At 34.9% G+C, this 20847-nt stretch overlaps 1 protein-coding gene and 1 non-coding gene across 2 annotated transcripts; both read right to left on the reverse strand.

The window, feature by feature from the left end:
* Positions 1-116: 116 nt before the first annotated feature.
* On the reverse strand, positions 117-8888 carry LOC141677441 (MACPF domain-containing protein NSL1-like). The gene is made up of 7 exons (XM_074483376.1): positions 8346-8888; positions 7007-7245; positions 4214-4418; positions 3213-3296; positions 2923-3106; positions 1410-1576; positions 117-945 (listed from the first exon to the last, which is right to left on the reverse strand). The coding sequence occupies exons 1-7, from the start codon at positions 8595-8597 to the stop codon at positions 259-261; spliced, it is 1818 nt and encodes a 605-aa protein (XP_074339477.1). The 5' UTR covers positions 8598-8888; the 3' UTR covers positions 117-258.
* Positions 8889-16931: 8043 nt separating this feature from the next.
* LOC141682262 (small nucleolar RNA R71) lies at positions 16932-17038 on the reverse strand. Its single transcript, XR_012559663.1, has one exon. It is a non-coding gene; the product is annotated as a small nucleolar RNA R71 (small nucleolar RNA).
* Between the last annotated feature and the right edge of the window lie 3809 nt (positions 17039-20847).

A 20847-nucleotide genomic window follows, 5' to 3' on the forward strand; every position in this document is an offset into this window, starting at 1 on the left:
AAGCTTTAAAACTAATTCATCAATAGTAGTACCGCGACATTTTACAATCTAAAAAGACCTACTATCTATTTGATACAAAAGAAGAACTCATAAAAACAATTATCAGGAACATGACATCGACACAAAAGAATATTTCTTTAGTAAAGTTGTATTCTGTCTTGAAAGAAGACATTCAAGACCTACTAGTGCCTTGATAAATTTACATTTTAACATATACAATATTAAAAATAAAAGCAATTCATTTTTCTATTTGGATCCTCATATTGAAGAGTCCTCCGACATAATTATCAAAAGGGAGTATTTTACTTTGACTCTAATCCTCCCTCCATCCACACAAAGCTTTGCACCGGTGACCACCCAATAACCTGGTGGTTCTTCTGGGCCTCTGACCATTTCTTTCGTATCTACAAAAGAGAACATTTTTGGTGCTCTTGCTGGCGAAGGAGGTCCCCCAGGATAAACTGCTGAATTCAAATCTACCTTGGTTGGCACCGCTGGTTCAGTCAACGGAGAACTAAAAGGTGTTGTGATCAGCATCGACATCAACCCTGATTTCCGTGACGACATTGTATGTCCATCCCACTCGGACCTTCTAATCCTAGCAGATGCTACAACGGAAAATCCAAGCCTCAAGTAGAGAACTTTTTTCATACCAATACCCTTGACCTCAAACCATGCCTTCGTCACAATAGAGGCAGAGTCATCAATCCGAGCTCCATTATATTGCACTGGTTGAGTGCATACATGCGAAAATATGCTCCACTTGACAGCCTCTAAATAGCCTTTTTCTGCTGGCTCATCATACGGTTCATAACTGAGATCATCAGATAGTTGCAGAGTCTTTGGAAGAGTTGATAGGTGCTGAAGATGGATGGCCAGATGGTCACTCTTCTTACCTTCCAAGTATAATCTCATTCCAGTCACAGGCCGATTTTCAGAATCAACCTGAAAAAATCTTTGCTATACATTTCAAATGGAAAAAGTGGTTTGAAAACAGAAAAAAGTTTGCTTAATGCAAACTTGCAAACTACCCCGCCCATAAACTATAAGCCCTTCCAATAAAACATAAACAATGTGTAGACTTAAATGTGATTTTTCTCGTTGTGTTTCCTAAAAGGTGGGACAAGATTTGTGGTAGAAAGGATTGAAGCAGATTCAACATGTCAGAACTTATAGCATTTCGATAAACCATGTTGATAAATCAGGACACTGCTTTTCCTGTTGTCCTTGTTTTTGTATTGGCTTCTTAAGTATCAAGAGTGTCTATAAAGACAATTTAATAATTCGAAATCACATCAAGCCCTAGATATTGAAAGAACTTTGACTACTGGCTGTCTGGCTTACACTGAAGCATTTGTGGTGCACTAACATCAAATTTTGAAATATGTGATGCAGCATCAAGAATTTACCTTTACAGTGTTGACATAAAGTTTAGGGCCCATAAAAGTGAACTTTAGTGATGGAGAAGCTTGTTTCTGGCGTCTAGGAGCAAGTGGAAGATCACCATATGCCGGAGCCCACTGTCGAGGTACTTGAAACTCTAAAAATTGTTGGAGTTCCTCCATAGGTGGTTTATCTGCAAAAATTAGTCACTCATCAGGCATCGGGGACAGACATCGGGGACAGACAAAGCAAAACGGCGATTGTGGTTAAACATGTGTATTTCAGTCAGATACTGAATATGAACTTCATGGACATGCTCTACTTAAGAAGGGGCTATATACAGTATATGATAATATTATATAAATTAAACTACAAAAAATACAAGTAAAATAACAAAACATGTCAATTTGTTTGCATCGAAATATTAGTACTTTCTAAAGCAGGAAAAAAAATCTATATTGAAGTCAGGATGAATAACAAGTTCAACAGTAGCTCAGCTTCATCAAGATAACCAGGACTCGATAATACTGAGTTCTTGAGTGGCATTGCAGCAGAGGCACCCCTATCGTAAAGCGGCTATGCTCATTCATTAAAGCTTTAGTTCAAGATCTAGGGCAACCTATTTTGTGTGGTAATTATTATTTGTGAAGAGGTTAGGTTTAAAGTATCACTAAAACCCGACTGACCTCATCTTACGTGCTGAAGGCCTACTATCGTCAACTTCTGAGGAACTTTGGGATGCACATTTTCTCGTGAAATGATTAGGCACCGACTCTTAACCACTTAAATGATTTTTAGACACTTGGGATATTTATTTTTCCGCAAGATCAATACTCCCGGACGATTGGCCTATTCAAATTTTCTACTATATTCCATCGCTGACTTTCCCCAACAAAATTTTATTCTAGAACTTCATTTCTATGGGATTACCAACATCTAACGAGATGAAGGTATTATATCCACCCCCCCCAACAAAAAAAAGAAAAAAGAACTGGAAAGTCACAAAGAATAGTTGATGGGATTATTTAAAAGAACTAAACAATATAACACGAGTGCTTCTGTAAATAGTCTGCAGATTTAAAATCCTTGCTAATATACATAGGTTTGAAATAAAGGCCTTGTTTTTCTCTGCGGAAACTCAAGTTGAATGATAATTTACAATTTTTTGCACCAAGTATCCAAATTCCAACCACCAAAATTTAATGAAAGTTCAAATGTTCTGGAGGTCGTCATGACTCATGAGTATACATGATGTGCTATGCAGACCATAATATGCAAATCAGTTGTGCATAACGGACTAAATGATTGACACCTTACTTCCAATTTTGCACCAGCATACACCAAGAGGATATTCTAGAAATGACTTTTGAGATCAATGCCTAAGGAGATTCGAACCTTATGCTTTTTGTCCACCATATTTTTGTAGACAACCAGAACAAATTTACTGATACATGATTTTTGATGATTATACGCAAAGTTTGAAACACCGAAAAGGTGCCTACAGAAAATCAAGAGGACAACAATAAATATCATACTCACATCTAAGGTAGAGATTGATTGCATGGCTTAAAAATCCACTCCCACGAACACCACTTAAAAGTGAAGATATTGGCACAAAGGACATTGAAATAGCACTAGGATACTGTGACACAGTTGAAAGCCACTTTTGATGACTTTGCCCAGCATCAAAACCCCCACGGCGGATACGGATGCTTAACAAATCCTGAGCAAATTAACAAAAAAATTGTTAATATTCATTTCTCCGGTACATGCCATAACATACTTCAATATGAATATTAGATACCTAATTTGAATATCCATAAGCTTACATCATTTTTGGAAAGAGAAACAACAGGCGATCTTAGCGTATTTGAAAACGGCACTTTGAGATCCCAATTTAAAGATTTTCCCTCCTGTAACAAAAATTGAAATATCAGGAAGAGGGCGAATTTGTTCTGTATGAAAGTTCAGAAAATTAGTTATCTGACTCATAACATTAAATATTGTACACTTTATCAAAATACACCATGCATTAATAAAAAATGAAAATTCAGAAAGAGAGCAAATTTGTTTTTTCTGAAGTTTAGAACATTTGTTATCTGACTCATAACATAAAACATTGTACATTATAAGCCACGCACTTCTCCAAAATATACTATGCTTGTGACAAATTTGCAAATCTTGAAAAAAAAACCACGAAAATTTAGCATCAATATAACTTTCATATAAGAGCAAGTTTTATTAAGATGAAACACTTGCTATGCAATGGTATTTCTGGCCAAACTGTAGGAAGCCGGACATTGGATTAAAATCAATTAACAGATGCAGGAAATTGTTGAAAAACACTTTCTTCCTACTTTTTTTTAATTATGGTAGGAATTAAGTTTATGGTAATGCGAAACTAAATATAACATCAAGAACTAATAGCTTTGACGGGTTACTATATTATGCATTCTAATATGCAAGTGGAATACACAGCACAGCAGCAGGGTGCAGCTACGGGGAACAACTGTGTATGCGTGTATGAGCATCTAATATCTGATACTAAAAACTACTAGACCATGCATAATACTGAGCTTCACAGTCAATGTATATTTTTAATTAAACATGGAATTTCTTATTCTGCAACCTACAAAATACAAAAGACAGGACGATGAATGATTATACAAGTTATATGCAAACAAAGATCTAGTATAGCGAGTTGGCATCGCAGCAGCCCTGAAAATTCAAAAATTATTCATATAGCTTCATTATTATAACATCTTACACAAGTCCAGACAGAATTATTTAAATTGAATTTTAATGATTGTATTTCTAGTGTGTTGTGTACCTTCTGTGTTCCTGATGATTTATCAGGATTTTGTACAAGGCTTTCATTTACATCTTCAGAAAATCGTTGATCGGCTACTTGCTTTAAGATTTTCTGCACCTCAGTTGGCTGAAGATTTGATTTTTGTAGCTGCTTAAGGTGGATTACATCTTTACCTCCCATTGTTACCCCAACAACAATATGTGTACCAAATTTTTCAATAAACCTGTGAAGCATTTAATGTAATTAATCGCTTTAATAACCAAAAGTAAATAATAATTGAACATTAATACTAAAAAAATGCTTTAGATGGCGCTCATACATCAGAAGGAAACTTATATTCTCAGCAGAGCAATGACTACAATAAAAGATTGCTGGTAATTAATCATTTACATTTTATTCAGATTCCAGGTAAGAGCACGAAAACAAACCGTGCATAAAATTCTAAATTGTTTGTCTAGATGACATTTCAATGCAACTTATTCTGTTTCATTAAATGTCCATTTATTCAAATTGTTTTAAATACTCAACACTATAAAAATATTATTAGCCAATAGGAATATAAATTTATAAATAAATAGTAACCAATTACATCTATACTATATTATAATAGACGAAACATTAAAAGTTTGGTAGTCGGCCGGTCGGTATTTGCTGAAAGTACTTAATTGCCCTTACTTAATTGTTCTAATTCTAATTATTGGGTCGATCAATTCTAATTCTAATTGATATTGAAGTCAACTTTCTCTATTACTTTACCAATTTTAATTCTATTTTATATCGAACTCTATATCTCTATAATTTATATTAAATTCAACTTCTTCTACCAATTTAAGTTTTAATTCATATCGAGTTCTATATCATTCTAATTTGTTACTTCGGGCTAAATTAAATATAAAAAAAACTAAATATAATTCCAAAGATTTGCTTGATAGATAATGTGACTCGGGTTAAGATAAAATAATAATACTATCAATCATCCTAAAAAAATTATACTAATGAATTTGAATGAACAAAATAATATATTTTATTTATTCAGGATTAAAAAATACATTATACAATTGATTCAGACTAAAACAAAACTAAAATAAAAATACAATTCGACCAACAAAAAAACATATATACTAATTATTCAGTCTAAAACAAAATTATCTTATTACTCCGGAATTAAAAAATTAAAATTAAACTAAAAATAATTAATTTGATTTGGTCAGTGTATTGGGCATCGGGCTAAAATAAAATAATGTAAATCACTGATCCGAGATAAATCAAATTAATATTAGACCCAGTATAATTCGTATCCTATTCATGTGAAATAAAAAATCAAATTTTATTTAAGACATATTTTTTTTAAAAAACACTTAAAATTTTCAATAAAACTATATCGTTAGAGTTATAGTTAATCGATTAAGTAATCATCATGCTAAAATAATAGTTTTTTTAAGGTACCAACATAATGGAGACATTATATTTTCACTCTCAATAAAATAATAATTTCATTATAATAATATTCCCCCTTACCATGTTATCACTTTAAATAAGTTTAAATGTTCTAAAAAGTTATGAACATATATGTTTGCTTATATAATTATCATGAAGTCATATCATTTAAAGTTTTAAATGAACAAAATTAAGAATTGAATTCAAGTATTTTTTGAAAATTATGTAATATTAAAAAAAATTTGTACAGTCCGTGCATCGCACGGGTTTTAAACTAGTATAAATAATGAGAAAAAGGTTCCTAAAGTTAACTTTAGGAAAATTATCTAAAGTTATTGTGATTTTGCATATAAAGTGGAATGGCATTTTTGTAATAATAGAATTAACCCCCTGCGTTTACAAAAATAGCCTTAAATTTGTATTGAAGACTCACTTTACTTCAGATAATTATCTAAACTTAACTTTAGGGTCCTTAAGCCCTAACAAAGCCCTAACAAAACTGTTATTCCTTACTTTTCAAGTTTCAAGATAATAGTAATATCAATCTCTCTTAGCATATAGATGTCATTCTCTGATTCAGTGATGGTACTAAGATCCATAACTTAGACATTAAATCATAAGAAAGGGTTACATAATGTTTCTTTATCATTAAATTTCCAATCTATTATCCTTAATATAGCTGATACTGATCTATGATGCTTCTAAAAGTCAGTATAAATGCAAATAAGTTGTAAACATATTAATAGCTTCAAGACCTATATGAGCTAGTAAAATGTCAGTTCTTAACTGTTCATATATAAAATATATACATATATATACGTATGTATCGCACTGAGCACAATTGTCGGACACAAAGCACATACAACAGTTTTTAGTCATAACACGAGTACTTTTAAATGTGTTAGCTGCAGATCAGTAGTTAAATAAAGAATAGCAGATCAAGTGTTTTTTTGTAACATCCGACACTTGCAGGTCATTACTTCAACAAGCCTCTGTCTTAATTGGCAGTTCTAGATATCTATTATCTGCCAAGACTCGTCCAAGATTTCATAAACATTTTTTTCATCTAATAGAAGTTCTTTTAAACTAAGCCATCTTACTTTCCAAAAATATATCATTGTGTCTTATATTTCTTATGACAACATCATTTTTGATTTCACACTTTATACTTTCGGCTACTATGCATGCATCCAAACAATTTAGAACTAAATCAGTTTCTTGATATTGTGCGCCTGAAATTAGAATTTTTACATGGAGCACCTAACTAGGCATTAAGAGAATAAGATAACAAATATCAAGAAACAATAGTACCAAACTAAGCATTAAGAGAATAAGATAACAAATACTAAGAAATGAATAGGAGCGGGATCTTACTCAGCAAGTGCATCTGGATCCCATGAAGAAGGCACTTCTTTCTTCACATGTTCCGATAGTGTTATCTGGGATTTCGATAGAACAATATTGTACATTGTAATTAACCAGCCATCGAAAGCTAAAGTTTTTGTGGTAGCAGCATCCTTTTGCCAGCAACCCTTAAAATCAAACATCATGTTGAACTGACCAGAAGGTATTTTTCCGGATAAGGATATATCCTGATTAAATTGCTCCGCCATCTATACAGTTAACGATTATGTTAGCCAAAGCAACAACTAGAATGGTAAAAGTCATTTAGAATAGATGATCAAGATTCTAAGCAATTTCTCTAGATGGTTTACAATATACAGAAGTCGCTAGCTTCATAAAAACAGCAGCACCGTCAAACTCTCTTCCATCTGTCAGCCTAGATTATTTAAGAAACTGGACTTCCAAATGTTAAAAGGACACAACGACATAGATAACTATTACTCTGTGTTGACCTTCCCACTTTGGAAACCGAAACAATCCTAGAAGTTGAAATAAACTACTTGATTACATGCTTCATGAATCATATATGTAAACAAGAAGAAATCTGGTAATAATCATTTGATCATTGCAAGTAACCCATCATCTACCATAACAAATGTGAGCACGAGCATATAATAAGTTTGAATTAAAAAATGCCAACAAACTAAATTATTTAAACCCGAAGTGCAGCAACACATATAACAGTGACTCGAGCCAACTCTAGGTCTTCTACATTCCAAATTCTTGAAAAAACTCAAATATATAGCAGACCTTGCCCATTTCAATTATACATTTCTGTGCTAAAAACACACAACAGATCTTGCACAAAGACTTACACCTAAAGACAATTTTGCAACTGTTTCTCAGCTCCCAATCATACCTTCATCCCAAAAAAAATTCCTTTATAAAAAAGGAATTCCTTGACTTATAATATTCAAAATTATGGGGGGGGGGGGATTGTATGAAGGAAGATAATTAAGCACTAGTATACGACTTGTCTACCAAACCATGGATTGAGAAAAACAACAAACACATGAAATATCGCCTGACCAGCTGAACAGGACAGTGTTAATTTCATCACATATCATTTGGGCCAAAAAAGCAATTCATACAATCATTTTTGAGCATGAGTACACAAGGTCATGAACAAACAGCTGCTGAATATTTTCAACTCTAATATCATCACAGGCACAAACAAATATAATAATTTCCTAATACCGCAAAAAAAAACAATAAACAAAAGTCAATCACATTCAAACACAATCACTAAACAAAAACGAGAAACACGCAACAACCAAACATTCAAACCAAACCAAAAGAAATGATGGACCTGAGCAAACGAAAGAACATCGGAACTAAACCTCGTCCGGTCCCCTCTCCCGCAACTAATCGAAGGCGAAACACTGGCAACAACTCGTCCACAAGGCAAAACCATCTCCTTCTTCACACTTTGATCCATCACAATCAAACTACTCCCCTCTTTACAACCAGATAATCGAATATCATCAGTAATATCATAGCCTGATCCAATAGCTGACACAGCTTTCTCAGCTGCTTTTTGAGGATTCAGCCTACTTGCCATACTTAAAAATATCACACAATTGTAATAACAATAAATAGTAAGTTCGTTTTTAATATAAATGAGTCACGAGTACTGATAAGGTACACAGGACTTATAAGTTTGAGTGTGTTAGGGTTTATTGATGAGTTTGTAGTAATAAATGTATTTGTACAAGTTGTTGTAATAAGCAGAGGAGATGATCGAGTAAATTAGGGAGATTGACACGCAGTAATTTCGGGGGGAGAGAGAGAGAGAGAGAGAACGAGTTGAGTTTGAGTTGAGTTGTATGGAGTTTGATTATGTGTTTGAGGATTGACTTGTGTGTTTGTGTTTGGTAATGTGAATGGAGTTGGCGGCTGACGGCTTGTTTTGCCACGTTGGTTTTGACTTGGTTTACTTGGGATTCAACCATTGGATTTGACCTGATAGGATAGGATTGTCATTCTGACTTGCAAGAGCATCTCTTAACTCATTCTTCAAAATAATATTAAAAAAGTGACTCTTCACAATTTATTACATAATTAATGTGTCAAACTCCAACATTACTCTTTATATTAGCTCTTTATTTATAGTTTATTAATAAATTAATTCCACTATAACCAAAGGTTGTGTCACAATTGGTAGATATTCAATTTTTATTAATAAAATATAAGTTAAGAGCTACTAATTACTCTTAAAAGAGAGGAGTGAGAAGAGCCCCTTAGAGTTTTAAAGAGCCTCTAAGAGTCTCTTGGAGCTTCATTTTGGGTCATACTATTTATTTTTAGACTTGAGAGCATGTTTAAACAGTCTATTGGAGATGCTCTAAGTTTCCTTTTTTTTGCTGCACAGTAGATTTAAGAAGTTTAATTTGACACGGTTAAAAAATTAAAGTTCAAAAACTAATTTTACGTTATCTTATTAACAGGATACTAACTTTATAACCTGTGTTATGTACCGGCCTTCCAAACCAAACATATCTGGTATATCCAGTTTTCGCAGGATCTGCGGAGGGTAAGATGTACGCAGTGTTACTCTCATTCAGACGAATAAAGATGTTGTTTCCCGAAATACCCCCGGCTTGTGTGTATATGTGTACAATATATAAAAAGTGTCAAAATATTTCAACTAAAAATATAAAATTTGATGTATAATATAAAAAGAGGTCGAGACAAACCTAAGTATATGGTCTTATTCACATTGGACATATCTAAATCCAATTGTGTTTAACATTACTCGAATATCGGGTAAAGTTTCTATATTCTAGGGCTGAGCATAAATTAGCCCAACCGACCGAGACCGTCCAATCCAAACCGACCAAACCGAATTTTACGGTTTACTAACGGTTTGGTTCAGTTACGGATTGGCATTTTAAAAACTGAATTTTTCCGGTTTGGTTTCGGTTTTTACCTCCAAACCGACCGATATAACCAAACTGAACCAAATATTTAAATTAAAATATTAATATACATATATTAGTAAAGTGTAATTAATAATAAAATGATAATATACAACATATGTAAACTAAAACATATAAAAGAACTAATCATAATATATTTTAGTCTAAGATATAAATATTTATGTATGTGTTATGTTTTCACTATTTTTATTTTTATTCAATAAAAACATAAGAATTGGTCACATTTTTTTCAACTTCTTGCCTTTTTATTTTTCAAAGTCATTATTTTTATATATTCTTTTTGAATTTGATTATAATAGAAAATATAATTCTATCATATGATACAAAATTTTAATTATTATTAACAAATTCAAGTTTAATTTAATTTCTAACTTTGTTTATAGGAAAAACGGTTTAAACCGAAGCCAAACCGAACCGAACCGTTTTAAACGGATTGGTTTGGTTTGGTTTTTTCACATAACGGTTTGATTTGAGATTGGATTTTAGGTAAACCGCTAATTTCGGTTTGGTTCGGTTTGGACTCTCCAAACCGCCCAAACCGCCCGATGCTCACCCCTACTATATTGAATTATTATACCACGCTCCCTCTTAATAACCTTTCACCCTGACTATGAACACCTCGTGCCCTTCCGCGCATATTATCCCAAATCGAATGCACACCATACAAAGAGAATACAAACTCGTAAATCCAAATTGCTTACCACTCTGGTCGCCATTCAAATCAAGTAGCCTGGTGAATAGAGGTTGTTTGGGTTGAGAATAAAATTTGCAATGTCACATGCTCCAACAAATTTTTACACATACTTTTAAACACGTGCATTTGGATGAAAGTAATGAACACTCCAAAAGAGGGTTAACATCACTGTGCCAGTATTTGGATTCTTTGGAAATGGAAGAGAGATGATATTTTTATTATAACCGCCACAGAGAAAAGAGCGAAAGATTGTATGGGTTATCGTAAATGATTGGACAATCAAAAGGCAGTGTCTTTTTCAGGGATCAGGACTCGTTTGTCACTTTTCTTGGGAGTACTTTTTTTCCCTTGTAGATTTCAGTAGCAATGATGGTGGATATTTGTGGTTTTACTAGAAATTTGTGTGTCGGATATGTACTGACCTTCATTAATATTATATATATTTCTTTTTTTATTTATAATTTTAATATATAAATTAAAATATAAACATTAATTATTATAAAATCACAATCTTATTCTGAAATTTTTAATTTGAATATATATATAAAATTTAGCTAAGATCAAATAGTATAAAACAGTATATGATTGATAAAATTCCAACCACTAATCTTGTTTGTATTTTTATATATGATAATATTAATATATGTTGTTTGCCATATTCAAACATGAGAGCTTATTTTTATTTTTATAAAAATAAATAATAATACAAATATTTGTTGTTAATGTGATTTGAACATACAGAACTTAATAGTGTATATATAATAATATAAATATTTGTTGTTATGGGGATCAGAGGGATTCGAATCTGTCAACTTTAATTGTTTATATGTTTAATAATTAAATCTAACGGTGCTGATTATTTAATTGTCAGGGCATTATCAAGGATTTTCTTCCAAATATAATCCAGATATATTTCTTTACAAGTGTATGAATTAAATGCAATATCTTAATTTAGAAAAAAGTTGTTCAACGACAGTGAGTAACCTACAAAGTTACTACTTAGATAGGCTTGTTTGAAAATATTTATCATGCATATCTCTCTAACTAACAAGTTTAACCTTTGAAATTCATTTTTTAACTAACTTTTTCTATTATATATTGTTGGGCGCTTTCAATATCACAGAACGAGGGTTTGAATGCAGTATAGTTAATCTCAGATAATTTATTTTTTTAAACCAACTATCTACGATCTAAGAGTAAATTCAACAAATGTCTTTATATTGTCCTAAGTTAAAATTTAGGGCACTTGATAATCAGATTTAATTTATTAATCGACTAATTAATTAACATATTTTAATTAATTACGTGTGGAGTAGCACACACGTTTTATCGAGCCTATATAATATCGTATCAGGCTTATGATTTTTCATTCATTCGACATACACAAACACAGTCGCCTCCTAAACATAAATGCCCCTCTCTCTCTCTCTCTCTCTCTCTCTCTCTCTCTCTCTATTTCGGTGATAATTTCTTGCTCCATTTTAATTCCTGTTAGTCCCTAACAATACAACAAGAATTACAGAAGGGGGGTTGAATGTAATTCTGGCTACTTTTTGAGATTAATGAAAAATGGTTCTATCTTAATAATATATAAGTGCTTGAGTTCTAAGGTGCATAATGAAAAGTTAGATAAATCAAAACACAAGTAATAAAAACACAAGTCTTTAAAACTTTCTGGTGGATTTGAATGTATCCACCATATATATATATATATATATCAAGAGAACCCTGTGAAGCTTGAATAGCTCACAGCTGCTTACAAATATGAACAACTAAACTTACAGAGAAGTACTACAGGATACATCTTACAATTATTCCTCTGAGAATGTATTTGCTTAGTCTTCTTTTTGTTCTACTTGCTACTCTTGGTTTATATATCACCAAGGTTACATAGTAATAAGACAAGATAATAAAACAAAACCTATCAAGTCTAATACCATGCTGCCTCACTACTCTATTCCAGCATCTTTGAATATCTTCATAATAACATGAAAATGGTAATGCTTCTTTGTCTCCAAAAACCCAGCTGAATAGGCTGCCACATTCCTTTTGCAAACACTCGACGCATATGACTGTGTTGTCACTTTCAACAGATGTTTGAATTGATCATCCGTCGGGTACATGATTATCATCCGTCGGGTTGCCTTGTTGATCATCCGTCGGGTAGCTTTGTTGATCATCCATCGGGTAGCTATTTGACACTTGACTTCATTTCATTTATGCAGAATTACAAGACATCTTATATTTATAATTAATCAACCTATTCTGCATATCTAATTAAAGTCAGCATGACTTATATGCTACTACAGAATCTATACAAAGGTTTTTACAGAAATGTGCTACATGACTTATTGTTACATAAGATACTCACTCGATGGATGTCAAATCATCATCCGTCGGAACTATATTGAGTCATGCGTTGAGATTATATTTGATCATCCGTCGAGTGCTACATTTTTCACTAAGTTAAATCTACTAAGGTGTTTTGTTAATATAATCATCAAGTTCAAAACATATTCCCAACAATCTCCCCCAATTTATGCCTACTAGAATTGTAGTCATAAATTAAGAGAAACTTGATGATAACAAAACACTCTAAAAATACAGATTTGAAAAGTAGTAGATAAAATTAAAAAGTGCTGCAAAATTTACTAAAAAATTTACAAGGCAAAGTGTACAAAGTTTTGCTCACAATCATTTTCAAGGTGCTCCTCTAGTCCAAGCAGATTGATCTATTTCCTTGATTGTATGGATTTCTTCCGAAGTCTCCTGTAGTTTTCTTCTATCTAATTTTGGAGCTGTATGCGGAATTCAAGTTTATTAGATTCTGAAAGATCTAGCATTCCTTGCATTTCTAGAAGAGTCTTATTGCTAGAGATGCTCAACTGGTCCTCTAATCTGAAAAATCTTCTAACTCCCTTATCATCCATGAATTCCATCAGCCAGTAGGGCCTTAGATGCACTGTACTCCATGTGTAAGGAATAGTTAAGGTCTTTGGGAGTGCATCTTTGACTCTAATACTCCTCAGTTCTTCAATCTTTTTTAGAACTAATATTCTAGCTGTCACATTGAATCCAAAGTTCTTTTTAAAGGATGAATAAACTTTTATCAGTACAGATCGGCTCTCTTGAAGAATCCTGTGAAGTGGCCATGATATCTCTTTTCCTTCCTTGTACTTGAATACTAACCTTTCAGGTAGATTCCTGTAAGCATCAATCCCTCTAACTTCTTCCAGTTCATCTAGATAGAGGTTTAGATCAGAGAATTCCTTGATGTCACAGATGTACATAATATCTCCCTTGTTGACCTTGGTTTTGGCTTTGGTTAGGGACTTGGATCTGAGAGTTGATGGCTTCACTTTCTTGACTGCTATGGTCTTTGTCTTGTTTGGGTTCATGAAATGAGGTAGATTGAGTTCACGAATTGGTAGACTATCCCAGTCTATTGGCTCATCCTTTGGAATGATAGGTTCACCATGGAAATTCTTGGATGGATCTATCTTGAATTCTTCATGTGCCACAGAGGGCATGGATGTTTGAGTTGTTGTAGAAGTAGACTCTTTGGAAAATTATCATTTCCATCTCCCCATCACTGAAATCCAACTTTCTCTTGATTCTTTGCTTGGACCTTGGTTTCTTTGTCTGTGGAGGTTCATCTTGCACCACTTGATCTTGAGATTCGCAATTACATATGGTTGTGCAGAAATTCTTTAGTGAAGATTTTGGGTAGTTCACATTTGGCTTTATGATTAGATCTGGCTTTGGAGATTTGATGCAGGATGTCTGGCCTCTTTCCAGATAGTTCATGCTCATATCATTCACATAAATTTGCTAGACTTGAGAGTGATGAATGGCTGATTTTTCTGGCTTCTTTGCTAGACCAAACTTCTTTTGAATATCCTCATCAATTTTCTCCCAGTTTATTGGATTAAATTACTTCTTCTCAGCTGCTCTCAAAATGGTTGCTGCTTCATTAATTAGACCAATGCTATCTTTACCTGGTGGCTTTGTGAAAGAAATTGTTGGCATAATTGCTTTACTCACATGAATGTTGAGCACTTTTTGCTCCCCCTCACTCTTAGAGCTCTCTTTCTCCCCCTTTTTTTTATCAGCAAGTTGAGTAGAGGAGGAGGTCTGTGCAGCCACCAGTTTCTGAAGCAAGTCTGTTTATTGAGCTTGGTGTAGATGGATTGCTGTAAGAGAAGCTTCCATAACAATCATTTGTTCAAGGAATCCACCTTGGTTGCTGATAAGTGGATTTTATATCCACTTCGAACGCTTCATTACAAGCTTAAATTGGTGTTTTGGACTCAAGTTGTTGGTATTTTGATGTGTTTTTGTGTTATTGCATTTCAGGTATCAGTTATATGAAGAAAAGAGCTTTTAAAGGAAATATAATAAAAAATGATCAGAATTGGAAGTCAAAGCCATTTTCAAGTTGTAGAGAATCTCAATAGCTTCGCGTGGGCAGTTAAATCGCCTAATTCTGATGAGTAGAACTCAAGTTATGGGCAAAACAAGATTCATCAAAAATTTTCCCAGTCAGTAGCTGAGCACCCGCTCAGTAGAGCTGAGCGGCTGCCCAGGAGCTGAGCCCCCGCTCAGGAGAGCTGAGCGGCCGCTCAGGGCGCGGCTGGTCGCTGATTTCGCTGAAAAAGCTTTTTTTTAGTGGAATTTGACGATTTTAAGGGTCCAGGTCCACTAGGGGCGTATATATACTTAAAAAAAGGGTTTTCATCATCCGTGAAGATTGGGATACCAAGGAGAAGACCTAGAAGCACAGAACAACTCCGAAAAAGAAGATCTTGTTTTCAACTTGTGATTCTTTGAATTAGTTGTAACTTTGGATGCTCGTTTTCGTTTTTGTTGAACCTAGATCTCGTTTATTCGTACTTTAATTATTATTTAGTTATTAAGACCTTCTTTAATACCATGCTTTCATTGGAACCCATGGTGACGATGAGTTTGATTATGGGCTAATCGTTATCATGGGGTTCTAGCGGATTTACTTATGGATTTCAATAGTTAATTGTTTCGATATCTTGGTGTATGGTGATTGATTGATATCCTAGTATTGGTTGTGCTTATTCGTCTTATGTGCGTAGCTAACATATAAGATAGCGTGTTAATCTCTATTGAAGCGACAGTGAATATAGAGGTTTAGAACTTGCCATGCTAGCATAGGTTCATGTATGTGTATGCATGATTCGTAGGTAACTCTAACCATTTTACTTGCCCTATGTAATCAAGATAGATAACTTGTGCTTAAACCGTTATGTTGTTAAATTCTATAGACATATAGGGTCTCAATATAATTGGTGCCTATTCAGCTTCTATCTCTTTTGTGGATGTCTGGTAGAATGGTACTCGTGCAACGAAAGTTGGCGTTTATCAGTTTCGTGTTATCTGATTAGTGTCATCACCATCACATGCTAAGGTTAAGAATGAAAAGGCTATTGAATGAAGTAGTAATGAAGTTAGAATCCCATGTTTGTCATAAATAGTAATTCAACCTCAATTCTCTTAGTTAATGTTATTTAGTATAATCTCTTAGTTTAATAAAAACCCAATTTGTTATTTGTCTTAGCATTGAGCGATAACCATACATTGTTGCATAGGTGCATAAATTGAACTTAACCTAAACCAGTCTCTGTGGGAACGAATCTGATTTATATCTTATACTACTTGCGAACGCGTATAGTTGCGTGAATATTAGCGCGTGTTTTCGCCCTAACAAGTTTTTGGCGCCGCTGCCGGGGACTCGGTGTTAATTTTTACTTTATGTGCTTGTCATCAGTAGTCGTTAAAGTTCACTGACTCGGATTCTTTTACTTTCACGGTTTATTTGTTTGTGTTTCAGGTACTCATTACAATGGGAGATCCAGCAGCACGAATGAAAGCCTTGATGGATTTTTCTCAACCCAAGATCAATGACATTCAATCTAGCATTATCCGGGCAGCTATCACAACTAATACCTTTAAGATCAAGCCTGACATAATTCAATGGGTACAGACTTCAATCCAGTTTGGGGTTTCTCCAACGGAAGATCCCAATATGCACATTAGGGATTTCATTGAGATCTGCGAGACCTTCAAGTTCAACGGTGTTTCTAAAGATGCCGTGAAGCTGAGACTGTTCCCATTCTCTCTGAGGGATAAGGCTAAAAGCTGGTTACACTCTCTACCAGCTGGTTCGATTACTACTTGGAAAGATCTTGCTTAGAAGTTTCTTACTAAATTTTTCCCTATGGCGAAGACAGCTGCAATCAGGAATGCTCTTACTCAATTTGCGCAGCAATCAGGAGAATCTTTATATGAAGCTTGGGAGCACTACAAGGAGATGCTTAGGAAGTGTCCTCATCATGGAATGCCTGATTGGATGATCATCACTTGTTTTTACAATGGGTTAGGAGCACAGTCCAAACCCATGCTCGATGCAGCAGCAGGCGGAGCATTATCGGTAAAGACCTATAAGGAAGCTTATGATCTAATTGAACTGATGGCTGCTAATGAATATCAGTATCCAACCCAGAGATGTCCACAGGGCAAGGTAGCAGGAGTTCTTGAATTGGATACAGCTACGGCTATCACTGCTCAACTAAAGGCGTTGTCTATAAAGATCGATTCTCTGGCTAACTATGGTGTTAAGCAGATAATTAGTGTTTGTGAGCTATGTGCAGGTCCGCATGTGACGGAGCAATGTGCTATATCTATTGACTCAGCTCAGTTTGTGAGCAACTTTCAGAGATCACAGCAACCAGTTCCGGACACTTATCATCCTGACAACTGAAATCATCCTAACTTCAGCTGGAGCAACAATCAGATTGCGATGCAACAGCCGTTCCAGCAGTTTGGAAATAAGCTATTCAACCCTCCTGGTTTTCAGTAACAAATTACACCAAAATAACAAACTCATGGTGCATGTCTATCTTCGAATGAAAAATCTGGATTGGAGGAGTTGCGGCTTATGTGCAAAAACCAGGCTCTTATATGCCAAGCCAGGGTGTTTCTATCCAGAATCTGGAGAACCAAATAGGGAAAATTGCTAACGCCTTATTAAATCGACCACCAGGAACGCTTCCTAGTGATATAGAAACATATCCAGGCAAGAGGGAAGTTGAAAAACAGGTGAACGCCATCACCTTAAGGTCTGGAAAGGTCGTAAGCCCCCAAGTTCAGCAAGACGAAGAGCCTGAAAAATCTCAAGTTTCAAAAAATGCAGTAGTGGCTGAAGAAGGTGTGTAGAAGGAAGCAGAAGTGGAACCAAGGAAGACTACTGTGGAACACACTCCTCCTGAGGGTAATACAAGGGAGAAACAGATCTATCCTCCACCTCCTTTTCCTAAGAGGTTGCAGAAGAAAAAGCTGGATAAGCAGTTTGAGAAGTTTTTGGAGGTGTTCAAGAAACTTCATATCAACATACCTTTCGCTGAAGCTCTTGAACAGATGCCTAGCTATGCGAGGTTTATGAAAGGTATTCTCTCTCGGAAAGTGAAGCTCGATGACTTAGAGACCATTGCTCTAACGGAGGAATGCAGTGCTGTGATGCAACAGAAGTTGCCTCCGAAGCTTAAAGATCCTGGAAGCTTCAATATTCCTTGCACCATCGGAAACTTGTCATTTGACAAGTGTTTATGTGATTTAGGAGCTAGCATCAATCTGATGCCCTTATCTATCTTCAAGAAGCTTGGTCTGCCTGATCCGAAACCAACATACATGTCATTACAACTAGCTGACCGTTCCATCGCTTATCCACGAGGTATAGTGGAGAATGTCTTGGTCAAGGTGGATAAACTCTTCTTCCCTGCTGACTTTGTAATTCTTGATTTCGAGGAAGATAAGAAGATTCCTATTATTTGGGAAGACCATTCTTGGCTACAGGCCGAACTATGATCGATGTGCAAAAAGGAGAGCTTTCCATGAAGGTTTATGATTAAAAGGTCACTTTTAATGTGTTCAAGGAAATAAAGTTACCCACAACTAAAGAGGAGTGCTTTAAAGTAGAGCAAATGCAGGTTTTGAATGCACCTTCATGGAAGAGGAAGTTGGATTTGCCATTCGATTCTCTTGGGTTAGCAGAGCAGAAAATTTCTCATGAGCGTTTTGAACCATTTATTCAAGAAGCTCCCATACTTGAGCTCAACCGAAAGCCAGATCACTTGAGTTATTCATTCTTAGGTGCACCCCCTGACAAGGGGTTTGGATATACTTTTAAAGATGTAGAGGGTGACCGGCCGGTTTCTTCCGTGCCTATAGAGGGTTCTTCTCATGTGCAACAGGTAGTTGATAGGACTGGTATTGGTGATGCACAGTACAGGCGAGTGACTAGGCGTATGGAGGCCATGCACGACATTCACCATCATTTTGCTGAAGATTTGACACACGCTTTCAGTACTGTTGTCCGAGACACTGGTAGTGAGGTTAATTGGCCACCTGATCCTCCACCCAACGAGGGTGACTCTCCCGCTAATTAGGTATGCCCGAAATCCTTATTATTACCTTCAATGAGGATATTGAAAATTTTAAGTTTGGGGGTGATAATGTAAGGATTAATAGTGTGTGTCCATATAGATTCATATAGATTCATATTGCATGTTTAGTTGTAGTTCATTCATATTTTTGTATGATTGTTCATTTAGGACATATTTGTTTGTTTTTATGTGATTTCATATAGTTGTATTTGCATGCATATTTAGCATGATCCCTTAAGATGAACTATGATATTTGATAAGTTGATGTTGATTTCAGTGTGGTGATGACGAATAGAGGGATGTTCAAGTCTTAATGAATTGATTTGCATGCCAGAAACAAATATTTTCACAAGTCTTATAGGGTTGCTTTTGATCTAGATCATGATCATACTTGTTTGTTGTTGAGATTTAATCACTTGGTTATATTTAGAATTTGTGATATTCTTGTAATGACGTAAAAACACTGATTTTTTTATCTGGAGAAAAACTTGGATTTCATTGCTAGTTGTTGTAAGGCTAGGCGTCAAATGGCTAGTAGCCGACTCATATTTTTATGAGTAGTCTAGGGTTGAATGAGATGGAGCGAAACACACTCATTTGGAAATTGTTGAAAAAAAAAGAAAAAAAAAAGAAAAAAAAAGAAAGAAAAAAAGTATGTGTTTATGCATAATTGATCAAGAGTGAGCTCTTTAATACTCAAGTTATTAAGTTTTAGGGGACTTTGTGCCTAGTGACCTAAGGCTTTTATAGTCTGGGATCCACTAACCTAACGCTCGCTACATGGGTATTATTGTATAAGTCTTTTGGGACCTCATTCATTGCACGATCAAATAAGCATCTTTGTTATGTGTTCAATAATAGTGTGAATCCTTGTATAAATATAGTAGAATGGAGGTGTTGTGAGTCATAATGCATTTATTTTCTATTCTGTTTATAAACTTTTGATTGTTTCGATGATAGATAAGTTATGGTTATTGATCTAGTATCGAGAGTATATCTGTTAAGCATCCACACACGCACGTTTCTGGTTTGTGAGTTGGTTTGTGGGATTTATTCGAACTCTGTTTAAAGCCATTGCATTCTTAGAGGCATTGGCTTATTCATTTGGTTATGGTTATTCTGAGAGGATCGATTGCATTATCATTTAGTTGCATTCACGAAGTTGCATTCATGCATTAGGTTTGTTTTATAGTTTTGAGTCTGTTTATGCTTGAGGACAAGTATCGATTCAAGTTTGGGGGTGTGATAAGTGGATTTTATATCCACTTGGAACGCTTCATTACAAGCTTAAATTGGTGTTTTGGACTCAAGTTGTTGGTATTTCGATGTGTTTTTGTGTTATTGCATTTCAGGTATCAGTTATATGAAGAAAAGAGCTTTTAAAGGAAATATGATAAAAAGTGATCAGAATTGGAAGCCAAGGCCATTGTCAAGTTGTAGAGAATCTCAATAGCTTTGCGTGGGCAATTAAATCGCCTAATTCTGACGAGTAGAATTCAAGTTATGGCCAAAACAAGATTCATCAGAAATTTTCCCAGTCAGTAGCTGAGCGGTCGCTCAGCAGAGCTGAGCGGCCGCCCAGGAGCTGAGCGCCCGCTCAGGAGAGTTAAGCGGCCGCTCAGGGCGCGGCTGGTCGCTGATTTCGCTGAAAAAACTTTTTTTAGTGGAATTTGACAATTTTAAGGGTCCAGGTCCACTAGGGGCGTA

This window comes from Apium graveolens, chromosome 8 (assembly GCF_009905375.1).
Source record: "Apium graveolens cultivar Ventura chromosome 8, ASM990537v1, whole genome shotgun sequence".
Taxonomy (NCBI): Eukaryota; Viridiplantae; Streptophyta; class Magnoliopsida; order Apiales; family Apiaceae; genus Apium; species Apium graveolens.